Consider the following 13,723-nt stretch of genomic DNA (forward strand, 5'->3'; position numbering starts at 1 on the left):
AGATCATATTACATCTGGCATTGTTAACCCTGGATGTATATTATTACTATCATAACACAACTATTATGTGATGCCTTCTCTCATGGGAGCAACACCATTTGAGAACTGATCCGACAACTCAGATCTAAGGACCCCAGTGTGGGTTGAGATCCATTGCCAGCTAGAGCTGATCACGTACTTGTGTCATTAATCAATCATTATGCTGAGTTTTTTTGCCTAACTTGTTAATGGCATCATTTTGTCGCGCTATCTGAAAACCATTACCAAGTTTCATCAAGCTGAGACATATTCAAATAGGCTCTTCCGATTGTACAACGGTCGAACAAGGACCCGTCGGTGAAAACCATTAACAAGTTTCATCAAGCTGAGACATATTCAAATAGGCCAGGTTTGTCAAACGCTTGCGTGCCAGTAGTTCGGATTCCCACAAAGTCTCCAAGTTTGCTTTCGGTTTGGGGAATATTGGTCCAATAGGTCATGTTGCATCTGCCGGCTATGGTGAACCATCGTCGGCAATCTCTCTTTCCACAGGCACCTATGGTGAACCAGACTTGTCAATGTATGTCTGCAACCCTGTCACTGGCGACAAGCTGAGACTTTCGCCCCCGCCAAACATCGAGGAGGCGGTCTCAAACCATAGGTGCGGGATATACACCATGGTGTTAGTACAAGCTCTTCCGTCTCTCCACCTGCTTGTTGTCTTATAAGGGTGGCCACTACATGGACGTGTACACCTTAGGTGGTTATGGCGGGTGGCGCCAGACACCCGCACATGTACCCATATCACGCGACACACGGCCTCCGCTCGTCGACGCCGCCGGTGCTCATGGACGGCAAGTTGTACGTACTGACTGAACGGCCAGGTCACTCATGTGCAGCCGACATGATACTAGTAATTGACGTGGCAAGCGAGGCGCACCGCACATTCCCCCTCCCGGAGGAGTTCACATGTCAGGTCACGGCGGCGGTACATGCCTTCGAGATGCGCGGGCAGCTATGCGTCGCCATACACGTCGCTGGCCAGCATTCGCTCCGATTCTGGTTCATGTCGCCTATGAAGCACCGATATGGCGACACGGATATGGCGATACGAGTACGGCGATACGGGATACGGCAATTTCTAAAAACAGCAATACGGCGATACGGGAAGTGTATATAAATAATTAATAAAATGACATGTAATAAAAGGAAAAACAGAATAGAATGTTTGACATGAGATCAAAATACTGTGCCGATTGGTTGCTTGATTTCCTCCATGCCTCTTTTCAAGTCTTAAATGACCATCCAGGTCCTCACCTCATCATGGTGAATTTGCCTATTCCACTCCCGGCAGATGCCATGTCATGTTTCCCTCTCTAATGTAGGCAGTAGCAATAGCAACAACATAAACAACAAATTGCAAACAGTACGAGACAGTAACATCAGCAAGCAATACTAGGAAAAATACTAGGAAGTACTCCCTCCGTCTGGCGAGAGTCTGAGAGCAGCAATATCAGCAAGCAATAATTGCAATCTGCAAGCGGCCAGCCAAGCATGGTCGGTCCGGTTTGTAACACGAGCAGGGAGTCTAGAACCATTGAAGAAGAAGAAGAAACATGAATGGATAGTTAACTAGAGAGCAGTAGAGTTTGCCGGATCTATTTTACCTCACTCTTGCTACAGATTGGCGACGGCGATGGCAACGGCGCCAGAGAAGATTCTGGTCAACCGAGGCGGCGGCGCGGCGAGTAGACATGGCAGCGAGGCAATCCCAGGCGCCGGCGGCGAACTACTCCAGTCTGTGGTGGCGGCGGCTCGCTCGTGCAAGCGCCTGGCGTGCGAACAAACGAAGAGAGATGGGGGCAGATGGGTTGGCATGGGCCTTCTACTGGGTTGGCCGTGTTCCCGCGTATCGTGGACGTTGAACAGGAAGTATCGGCATTCTTTCTTTTGTTTTTAAATCGAAAACAACAACACGTCTAGGATACGGGTATCGCCGCCGTATCATGCGTATCGCCGTATCGGTGACGTACGGTACGCCGATACACAAGTTTCTGCCGTGTCAGTGCTTCGTAGCATGTCGCCGCTTCAGGGCATGGGCATTCCTGTCAGCTGGGGACCGTGCTACAGCGACAAGAGAAGGGGTGTTTGGTTCGACGACAACGGTGGAATGTTGTGCTATAGGATGGCCGATTGTCTTTACATGTACGACGTCACCAAGGACGAGCAATGGGCCAGAGGTTATTTCTTGAAAAAATGGAACCATTTGATCCAGCTGCCAACGGTTCCACGGTCGGAGAGCCAACAATGGAATGTCTACAGTGGTTACCGTCCCAACCTAGTTTCGCCTCATCTCATATTTGCACTGGCGCCGTCCTCGTTAAGGCTGCACCGGGATGAACAAGAATACTTCGCACACGCCTTGCTACATGCTCTGAGATGGCAAAATCATTGAAGAAATCATCTTCTATGTACCCGCCTAATTGCATAGACGACGAGCGAGCTGCCAAGAGGGTTCACCGGTAGAATTGATAAAGTATGGGAATCCTAGAGCGTATGGTGTCATGAACGATCCAATGTTTGTGAAGATGAAATCTTCTAATAATTTCATAATTATATATCCGATCATTGTCGACAGAAAAATATTAATATTCATTGTTTCTTTGGTGTTCTTACTAGTGGCTCCTAGTTAAGATCTAATTTTCATTTTGAATACACATTAGGCTTGTTTTTTTTTTGTATGACTCGGACTACCTTACTTTTTTTTTAAGCATCAGTACAGACACAAGCGCTCATATACACGCGCATGCACTCATCCCTATGAACGCACACACGCACACCCTACCCGTATGAGCACCTACGAGAGACTGAGCCGGCATATCATCTTGAGATTTACGAAGTCACCGTAGGCGCCTCGTCGTCGATGGGAACGTCTCCTCCCACTGAAAGCGCATCGCCGGAAATCCTGAAATAAATCCAGGAATAATGCGAGCACCGGGATTTGAACCCTGGTGGGTTGGGGATACCACTGTCCACCTAACCAACTCAACCACAGGTTGATTCGCCACATTAGGCTTGTTGCTTACTTTTGTTTACATGACTATAAATGCATATACATCAGGTGTTTTTTTCAGGTGAAATGTATATACATTGGTTATATTCTCATATCTTATATCCACCTGTTTCTTATGACTTTGGAGTTTGGACCACAAGTGATCAGGTGTCGGTGACTAATGTTTGCAGCCACAGATGTGCAAAATCTGCCCATTTTCTGCTGTTAATTTGCGAATTTGTTTCAACTATTAATTTGCGATTTTCGCCCAGTTCTGCTTGACCGAAACCCAATCTAACCAATCTCTTGCGTGACTCCTTCATCCAATCTCTCTCATGTGTGTGTGTGTGTGTCTCTCTCGCCCGGACTTTGATAATCAGATTCACCGACTCCAAGACGCCAAGACTCAAAAGCTGGCTGGAACTACGTAGGACCCCGTGAGATAGGCCGCCGTCCTCCTTGGCTTAGTCCAAGCCTCAAGGTTAGCTGGTTAGACGTTCAATCAAGGCTTGATTAACTTGTGTGGCTTGCCGCGTGGTGCCATTTTTAGCGTCGACTCAAAGAGTGCGCATGACTCCCGAATGCAATAACTCTACGCTTACGGGTAAGATGATACGGAAATCACCTACGGACTCTTCTCCACCAATCTCTTCCCACCCCTGATTTTCAGTGCGGGTCCCACCCCCTCCTGATTTCCAACCAATGCTATATATATATGTGGCACACAGTACCTTGGGGTCGATGGGTGCACATGCCAACGCGCATCACTCGAATGCCACCGATTGATCGAGCTACTACACTCTCTAAGTCAAAGAGTACGAGTAGAGCGTGCTTGTATCGGTTGTACTATACGCCAATAGGCATGCCAAGCAGAGCAATATTCCTTGTGGCCTTGTACATCTTTTAATGGTCGCCGGGGCCATTTCTGGCAATCTCACTGCCCCCTTGTGGCCTTGTTGTGCAGCAAAAGCTATGTGGACACACCTCCGCACCAGCACTACGTCGTGAAGCTCCTAGTGAGGTGCCCTCCACTCCACCGTTGCGACATTATTACTGGCTTTATACATACTCATAAGCGAGGTAGTACAATTTTTTGGGAAACCTCTCGACCGGGCCATGGATGGAGGAGCAGTTGCTTGCGGTTTCGCCACTTGGGCTGTTGTAGCAAGCGTCCTGCTACATTGCCTCTATAATGAACTAATTTGTCCTTAATATCCATTTTGGCTCGTCGGTCGCGTCAGAGCTCCGACTGCCATGTTCATGGTGCACAAGGGGTGAAGCAATAATTCTCGATGGAGATAGATGGTGGTGAATATTCCATCTGTACGACACGACACGATACGATAGTGTCCCGCTCTCCAGTTGGCCATTGCCATCTTCGTCCCGCGTCTCCAACACTCGGGCCGCCGCCGCGATGGGCTGCTTGCCGACGCTAGCCATGCTGGCAGTCCAGGCGGGCTTTGCCGGCATGAATCTTCTCTCCAAGCTCTCGCTGGACACGGGCATGAGCCCGTTCGTGCTCATCGCCTGCAGGAGCTTCATCGCCGCCGGTGTCCTCGCTCCCATCGCGCTCTACTACGAGCGGTACCTGTTTCCTTCTATCTATCTCTTGTCGATCCTCCTTGCGATCTCACGCCGAAGGAAGTCTCCCTCTCTCTGAGATCAATCATGCATGGCCGTACCCGTACATGGTGCAGGAACCTGTGGGCGACCATGAGCAGGAGGGTGATCCTGGAGATCTTCATCTCCTCCACTCTCGGGTATGTACGTAATTATTTAACTGCAGCAATGATGTAAAGATGCCCTAAAAACAGGCAATGGCCAGCTGATCTACTAGCTAGAAAGAATAAAGTGTTACAGGACTCGCGCGCGTGCAGAATGTCACTGAGCGAGCTGCTCTACTTCCTGGGCTTCCAGTCGACGACCCCCACGGTGGCGTCGGCGCTGGGCAACCTGGTGCCCGCCCTGACGTTCCTCATCGCGGCGGCGGCCAAGGTGGAGACGCTGAGGCTCAAAACGCGCGCCGGGCAGGCCAAGGTCGCCGGCACGGTCGTCTGCCTCGGCGGATCAATGGTGATGCTCTTGTGCAAGGGCCCCCTGCTGAGGATCTGGGCCTCGCCGCTCCACTGGAGGTACGCCGAGGAGATCGCCGCCGCTGCGGCATCAAAGGCCACCGGCAGCCGCAGCGCCGTGTCGGTCGGCGACGTGCTCATCATCCTCAGCTGCGTCGCCTGGGCCGGATGGTTGGTTCAGCAGGTACGCAACCGTAGCCATGTACTCACAACGAGTCAAACATGTAATCTAACTTTGCATTTTGGCCGGTGATGAAAATTTTCCTTGTAGAACGAGACCTCGCAACGGTTCGCAGCGCCTTACACGAGCACCATCATCATGTCGCTGATCGTGGGCGTGGAGTTCGCGGTGGTGAGCGCCGCCGTGGACCGCCGGGCCGCCGTGTGGGAGCTCGGGTCCGGCATCCGGCTCTACTCCGTCCTCTACATGGTATGAAAATCTCTACTTTCCATGATTGCCAAATCGCCTCGCTAATCATGTTTCTAACCAAAATTAGTGCATACGTATGCAGGGGATCGTGGGCTGGGGGGCCACCTTTGTGGTGATGACGTGGTGCATTAAGCTGCGTGGCCCACTGTTCGTCTCCATGTTCAACCCCGTGGTCTTGGTGGTCTGCGCCGTGCTGGGCTGGGCGTTCCTCGGCGAAAAGATACACCTCGGAGAGTAAGTGTATCTTCTATTTTTTTTCTTTACCATTTTTTTTCTTTACCTCGGAGAGTTGGTGGCCTGAGCTATATGAGATCAATGAGGTGTTAAGCATATGTTATGGGTGTGTTTACTAGGAGTTCTAAACCTAATATTTGTTGTTCAATTTAATGCATGTAAAGGAACTGATTTACTATTTGTCATTTTATTAGAATCTAGAGATGTTAATCTTGGACCTAGTACCACTAGTACACCTACGATGCTTAGTGCATACTTCCTCCGTTCCTAAATACAAGTCTTTGTAAAGATTTCATTATGAACCACATACAGATGTATATAGATACATTTTAGAGTGTAGATTCACTCATTTTGCTCCGTATGTGGTCCATTGTGAAATCTCTTCAAAAACTAGGAACAGAGGGAGTATATAGCATATGCCCCCCAGATCCCCCCCTCCAAAAAGGATTTTTTTTTCTTTAACAAACTTCTTTATCCTTTTATACTGACATGCATTTTCTTTTGGTGTCACTGCCCAGCGCGGTTGGGTCGGTGCTTATCGTGGCCGGCCTCTACATGGTACTATGGGGAAAGGCCAGGGAGGCGCGCAAGCCGGCCCATGTCGAGGATGGTGCCGGCGCCGGTGTGTGACACGGAGGCCGCCGCCTGGAGGACAACAGTGAGGTCTAGCAAGACCGTGCTCCTAGCGCTACTCCTATGTATCTACTGTGGATCCTCCTTTAGTATGGACGTAGAACTCTTTCAACTAACTTGTGTGTTTGTTTGATGCACACCTTATTTCTGAACCCTTTTGGCACCGTTCTGATTCATAAGGGCATGTACAGTGGTGGCATATAAATACATATGCCCCATTGACAAAAAGTAATTTGAGGCACCTGTATTATTTTTCTCTCTCCAATGCAAGCTATCACTAGTGGGTCTCATTAAGAAATAAAGACTCTAGTACACATGCATCTCTACTTTTCACTCAACCTTTTCAGCTTTTGTCACCGGACCACACTTTTTCTCTTCAAGCATCCGCCTCCTGGAGAGAATCCCGCTTCCCTATCCGAACCTACTTTACGTCATATCCGATCCTACATGGCATGCGAGGCATCACCTTGGGGCTATGCATTGTACATGCCCTAAGCATGGCTATGTATTTGTCGGTGCTTTCAGATCAGAAAACAACAGGACCACATGCATCAATGACATATACTATTTCTTTGTTTGTGCAATATATAGATTCATAGTTGCATTGATGAGTATGGTGCTCTGTTTTATGCCCAACACCCTTTTAGATACTGCACCTGATCGCCTTCCTGGCTGGAGATACTATACTGCTCTGTCAAGCACATCACTTTCGACTGATGATCCTATCTCTAAACTTTTCCTCCCCATACAGATTTTTTTATATATGAAAGAGAGATCTTCTCCGATTTCATTTAACTGAAACAGTTATATCTTCCACAAAAAGTATTTACCAAAAGAAAAGCTTGCAAGGAAACTACATGAAACTAGACAAAAGGTAACCTATAAAACTCTGAAATACGGGCGTCCACAGATCGGGCCCTCCCTCCCCACTCCATTGTCTCGCTCTTCTGCCGGAATAAATTCATGTAATCCATTAATTCTTCATCGTGGTTGTCGGTGTCAAAACCGGCGGATCTCGGATAGGGGGTCCCTAGGCCGGATGGTAACAGGAGGCAGGGGACACGATGTTTTACCCAGGTTCGGGCCCTCTTGATGGAGGTAAAACCCTACGTCCTGCTTGATTAATATTGATGATATGAGTAGTACAAGAGTATACCTACCACGAGATCAGAGAGCCTAAACCCTAGAAGCTAGCCTATGGTATGATTGTATGCTGTGATTGTTGTCCTACGGACCTAAAACCCTTCGGTTTATATAGACACCAGAGAGGGTTAGGGTTATACAAGGTCGGTTACAAAGGAGGAGATATCATATCCGTATTGCCTAGCTTGCCTTCCACGCCAAGTAGAGTCCCATCCGGACACGAGACAAAGTCTTCAATCTTGTATCTTCATAGTCTAACAGTCTGACCAATGGAGATAGTCCGGCTGTCCGGAGACCCCCTAATCCAGGTCTCCCTCAGTAGCCCCTGAACCAGGCTTCAATGACGATGAGTCCGGCGTGCAGTATTGTCTTCGACATTGCAAGGTGGGTTCCTTCTCCGAATACACCGCAGAAGAATTTGAATACGAGGATAGTGTCCGACCCTGCAAAATAAGTTCCACATTCCACCGTAGAGAGAATAATATTTTCGCAGATCTAATTTGCTGGCCTGTTTTGGCAGCGTGACATTATGTCACGGCCCGACGATTATTCGAACCGTTTCTTTTAACTAGCCCCCCGCATAACGTGAGGCAGTTTTTCGACACGTCTTGTCAAAGCAGAGATCATGTCCCCTTATTACGGGATTCTCATCAATACGGGCGTGGGTAACCCAACCGCGCCATCAATTGCGGCGCTTGGGGATAAGCGAGTTTTACCAGGCAAGTGGAGACGCTTAGTTTCGTCCGCCCATATAAAGGGATAAGGATTCACCTTTCTATCCACACCTTCTTCCTTCCTTATCCATCCGTTTTCGCACACTTGAGCTCTAGCGCCCAAGTCCGCACTTCCCACCTCGACCTTCTCCAATCATGTCCGGAGCGGGAGGCAAGTGGATGGTCTCCTCCGTCACGGAGGGAGACATCAAGGAACTGAGGAGAGCCGGATACCTGCCCGACGACATCGCGCACCGGCTCCCAAATGAGGGGCAGCTCATCCCCACCCCTACATCCCTTCGTCCAGGGGCTCATGTTTTATTATGGCCTGGATTTCCACGATCTGGCCCCGAATTTTCACTAGTAGAAAAAGGACCTAATGTGAGACACATTAGTGCCGGTTTGATTTTAGTTCGGTACTAATGGTACCATTAGTGCCGGTTCGAACGGCTATGCATTAATGCCGGTTTGTGTTGAACCTTTAGTACCAGTTCGTGGCACGAACCGGTACTAAAGGGGTGATGGTAGGCTGGCGTCAGGCCGGGGCCCCAGCCCTTTAGTACCGGTTTGTGCCACGAACCGGTACTAAAGGGGTCTGATCTATAGTACCGGTTGTGACACAAACCGGCACTATAGGGAAATTTTCAAACTCTACCCCCCTGTCTGTCGCCATTTCAGTTCTGAAAAAATCAAAAGAAAATGATAAAAACTTCAAAAAATAAAATCCTTCGTGAGGTAGTTATATTACTACATCTACTAGTCAGGAAAATTTGAAAACTTAAATTTGGACATGTTTTGCAAAAAGTTTAGGGAAAATATAAAACGGCTATAACTTTTGCATACGATGTCGGAAAAAAATGTATAATATATCAAAAAATTCAGCATGAAAATCCGCATTCGATGGAGACGTCCTACGACCTGTTTGCAATTTTTTAGAATCCTCAAATTCCAAAACAAAAAAAGATATGGTCAAATTTCAGTTTATTTTAAAAAAATGGTTAAATCTGGTCAAACTACTTATTCGAGAAGTATTAATGTTACTACATAATTATTCAAGAATATTAGTGTTACTAAATAATTATTTCAATTTTTTAAATTTTGGTTAAATCTGGTCAAACTATGGTCAAACTATGGTCAAACTTATTCGAGAAATATTAGTGCTACTAAATAATTACTGTTTTTTAGAATAATAGTTTCAAACTCAAACGGTGAAATGTGTGACCTAATGCTCAAGCTAAACTGCTGGGGGTTAATAGGATTGACAGCTTACATTTGTTAGGAAAACAACAAGTGCAGACTTGGAATGTAGGGGGAATAGAACTCCGAAGTTAAGCGTGCTCAGGCTGGGGGAGTGAGAGGATGGGTGACCGACCGGGAAGTCAGGCGATTTGGAATGAGTGATCCACACTTAAGCAGTTAAGAGAGGTGATTAGAGACTAAATCATCAAATAATTCAGGAAAATTAAAAATCGAAAAAAAATCAAAAAAAATTCCAAAATTTTCAAAAAAAACCTTTAGTACCGGTTGGTAACACCAACCGGTACTAAAGGCCCCCCATACCAGGGCGCGAGCTCACGCCACGTGCTGGCACTTTAGCGCCGGTTCGTGCCGAACCGGTACTAAAAGTGGGGGGGGGGGCTTTAGTGCCCACCCTTTAGTGCCGGTTATGGAACCGGCACTAAAGGCCCTTACGAACCGGCGCTAAAGCTCCGTTTTCTACTAGTGTTCATCCTTAACATCTCCGCGTTTATCATCGTGTGCGAGGCCTTCCTCCGCATCAAGCCCCACTTCGGCTTATGGCTGAAGACCTTCAATGTCAAGCCGAAGGTGGTGGGCGGCCGCCAGGCGGAGTGCGGAGGCGCCATGGTGGGCAAGATGCCCAACATAACATGGCTCGAGGGCTCCTTTGTGGAAACCATAAAGGGGTGGCAATCGGGGTGGTTCTATATCACCGAGTCGCGCGACCCCGCATGGGTAGTGGCCCCCGAGTTCCGATCTGGCATCCCCATGCGGCTCACCTCCTGGAAAGAGAAGGGCCTGTCCTGGGGTAATTCGAAATAGATGACCGGACTCCAAACATGTATTCAAAATATGGTGGACAAGAAGCTCAAGCTTGTCAACATAGTCCAAGTTATGCTCATCCGCCGGATACTCCCGTGCCAACAACGGGAGTTCAACTTGTGGGAGTTAATCCGGCGCAGCACCGAACTCTGAACAGGCTCTTCGACACGACTCATGAAGACGCATGGAGGGTGCTGTTCAAAAGTGCCGAGGTCCCTCCCCCTATTACTGAGGATCGCAGATTCAGCGCGAAGCGCCAAGCCAGTGCGGTAAGCTGTTTTACCTTTCACAGGATAATTATTTTTTATATAGATTGGCTTTATGCGGGATCTAAACTCCTGTACCTTTGACAGGACTGGCAGAAGATGGCCGGAAAGATCGACTGCCCGGCTCCTTTGCCCGAAGACCCCGCAGACACTCTTCTGGTGAAGATGCTGACTCCGGCCCCTTATAAGGTGCCGGAGAAGACCAAGAAGGCCAAGGGAACCCGAAAGAGTTCCCGACGCCAGGCGTCGTCGGACTCACCGTCCGATGACTCTGTGGCGCACTCTTCCCCTGAAGATGAGGAAGAGGAAGAAGAAGATGCTCCCCCACCGACTGGGGGAGATAAGAAAAGGAAGGTTGCCCCAACCGGAGAGGCTGGAGGGTTCAAGAAGGGAAGGACTCTCCTTCCGGACAGTTCCACCGCCGCTGATGAAGGCGAAGGCGAGTGGTTGCCCAGGGTCAAGCCCCGGGGGAGATCGTAAGTATTCGGATACCAGAGTAACTCCTAGGATTCCTTTGTCACACTGCTTTCCCTAACGTCGAACGCAATTATGCAGGAGGCCACGAGCCAGTATCGATGTATCATCGGACGGCTCCTTAGGCTTGTCGGACATGGATAGCGATCCAGTCCCGACCGCCACCTCCCCTCATCCTGCCGACAACGCCGAGGTGTTGTCTCAAGAGGCACCAGATCAAGGGGAGACAGTCCTGGAGGCGCCTCAAGGCGACCTTCCGGACTACGGGAGCCACTGGGACGGGGCCCCCGAGAGCTCCGAGTTCGGCCCTCAGCCGAACACCATGCCGGACCCTCCAGCGGTTCCAGGCTCGGGCAGGCGGTCTCCTTCTAAGAGGGGCAAGACGCCTGTGCCGGTGACCTCTGTCCATCCAGAGGCACCAGACAATCTGCTGGAAGCGCTTCGCAGCGCTTTCATCGACGAAGAGCACCGCACTATCATGAGTGCGGTGATCCAGAAGGTTCAGTCCACCAAGAGCAGATTGACTGAAGCATGTGCCAGCCTTCTAACGGGCTTTGAGGTAAGTGTTTTAAAATGTAGTAGAAATATTACCGCATAGACAGTAGCCCCTGATGCTTTGTTCGGTGTTCACAAAGAAAAGCCGAACACAGGATCAAATAATATCGCAGGAGTCTAATATAAGTGTGTCAATATGCATATGCAGGCTTCGCTGCTGGCGTCCGCCGCACTAACTGCGGAGGTCGCCGTACTGAAGCAGGACCTCGAGGGGTCCAAGAAAGAGCTCGGCCTTGCCAAGAGGCAGCTCGAGGAGAACAAGGGTAAGTAATACCCCGTCTATAGATATGTATATATAAAAAGGGACGCGATTGCAAAATGACAGGATCATTGTATGTTTGCCAGGGGCCACGACCGAGGTGGCGACCCTGAAGCAAGCGCTGGCCAAGGCCGAAGATACAGCGGCTAAGGAGCGCACTGAGCAAGAGAAGCACGAGGCTCGGGTGGGCGAGGTGCAGCAAGAGCTCCAGGCTCTTGTGGCGAAGCACGAGGCGTTGGAGCTTGACTCCAAGACGCGGGAGTCTGAGCTTGCCGCGGCCCTCAGAGTGTAAAAAGTGCCAAGGCCGAAGCCCAAAAGGCCCTTCAAGAGATCGACGCGATGAAGAAGATAGCGGCGGGTAAGGCTTTCTATATGCAAAGCAAGCATGTAAAAGTAAATTACCGATTACTTACCCGGATCCGGAGCTCTTCAGGAGCATTCACAGATTTGCCCCGCAGTGTGTCCGATGCCACACAATTTTACCAGGCCGAGGATGGAAGCTCGACGGAGAAGTTGTTCTGGTCTCAGTATGCTGAGGCCGAACATCCGGTGCCAATGAGCGACCGGCTGAAGCAGATGGTCGAGCTATATAAGGCGGCCGATCAGGCCATGAAGAGCTTTATAGTCCGGTTGTGGCCTGACGACGCACTTCCGAACAGCTTCTTCAGCCTGGTGAGGCGGCTCGTGGATGCCTGCCCGCGGCTGAAGGTCGTCAAGCGATCTGTCTGCATTGAAGGTGCACGCCGGGTTTTCGCCCGTGTGAAATTGCAGTGGGTCGAGCTAGACGCCGTAAAGCTGATAAAGGAGGGGCCGCCAAAGGGCAAGGAGCACCGCCACCCCGAGATGTACTACGAGGGTGTTCTGTCGGGCGACCGTCTCATCACGGACGAGTGTTCGAAAGATGTAATATTTGAATGAGACTTGCTCGTTTTATCCTACATGTATGAAAACTTGTTTCATATGCGCGATGCAACGCTTGTTGGAATTTAAAATATTACCTTCTGTTTGGCTGTTTATCCAATCTGAGAGATGGCTAGTCCTCGGCTTCTGCCCCCATGCCACGAGTGCTGGGGTGTTCGGGATAAACCTGAGCACTCTTGTTCCCATGTTTGGGTCCTTCGAGGGAGGTTCTCAGCACAACGAACAAGGCAACCGGACTAATAATGCTTTATCACTCTCACTTAGCCATAGAATTCTATAATTTTAAATTTTGGCGAAGCCCCTGGTATTCGGAAGGCTGAATTCAGGGTGCGATACACTCCTGTAAGCTGGACAGGGCCGGCCCCTCGCCCTAAGCGGCATAAGTCTTTAGGGACTCGAAAAACCTCGCCGAACAGCGACCAGTCTCTCGCCTTATCATGACAGTCAGTTTTAGCTTTCTCTACTGAGGTACTCAGCCCGGCAGAACCGGGGCACAATCGCAGTAGTTCTCCTAGCGCTACCTTAGCCGATAGAGCGGAACATAAGGTACCAAAACATAGGAGCCGGGCAAACCCAACATTTGACCAAAGACATGATTCGGAGCTGATGCATATAATGCTATAAGTTCGGGGTGCCGCACTTGTGAAAGTGTTCGGACTTTTCACACCGCATTGTGGGGTACGTAAGCCCCTGGTGTATTGGCCGTACCAGAGTGTACGGTTGCAAGGCGTCATTAATGAACACACACACACACACACACACACACACACATATATATATATATATATATATATATATATATATATATAACAAGAATGCAATAATAGTCGTAATGTCATGCATTGTTTATTGCCTTGAGAGGCTGCTTTGCGCTTTTGCTGCGAGGGCCGCGGTGTGCTCCTCTGTTCGGAGAGAGCGCTCTGTGTTTCCA

At 49.3% G+C, this 13,723-nt stretch overlaps 1 protein-coding gene across 1 annotated transcript; it reads left to right on the top strand.

Annotated features, from left to right (window-relative positions):
• Window positions 1-4,445: 4,445 nt before the first annotated feature.
• LOC119327339 (WAT1-related protein At1g09380-like) lies at window positions 4,446-6,431 on the top strand. Its single transcript, XM_037600460.1, has 6 exons — window positions 4,446-4,615; window positions 4,729-4,791; window positions 4,909-5,287; window positions 5,375-5,533; window positions 5,616-5,767; window positions 6,286-6,431. Exons 1-6 carry the CDS (start codon window positions 4,446-4,448, stop codon window positions 6,395-6,397), a joined length of 1,035 nt encoding a protein of 344 aa, XP_037456357.1. The 3' UTR covers window positions 6,398-6,431.
• The last annotated feature ends 7,292 nt before the right edge of the window (window positions 6,432-13,723 follow it).

Source organism: Triticum dicoccoides, chromosome 7A (assembly GCF_002162155.2).
Source record: "Triticum dicoccoides isolate Atlit2015 ecotype Zavitan chromosome 7A, WEW_v2.0, whole genome shotgun sequence".
NCBI lineage: Eukaryota > Viridiplantae > Streptophyta > Magnoliopsida > Poales > Poaceae > Triticum > Triticum dicoccoides.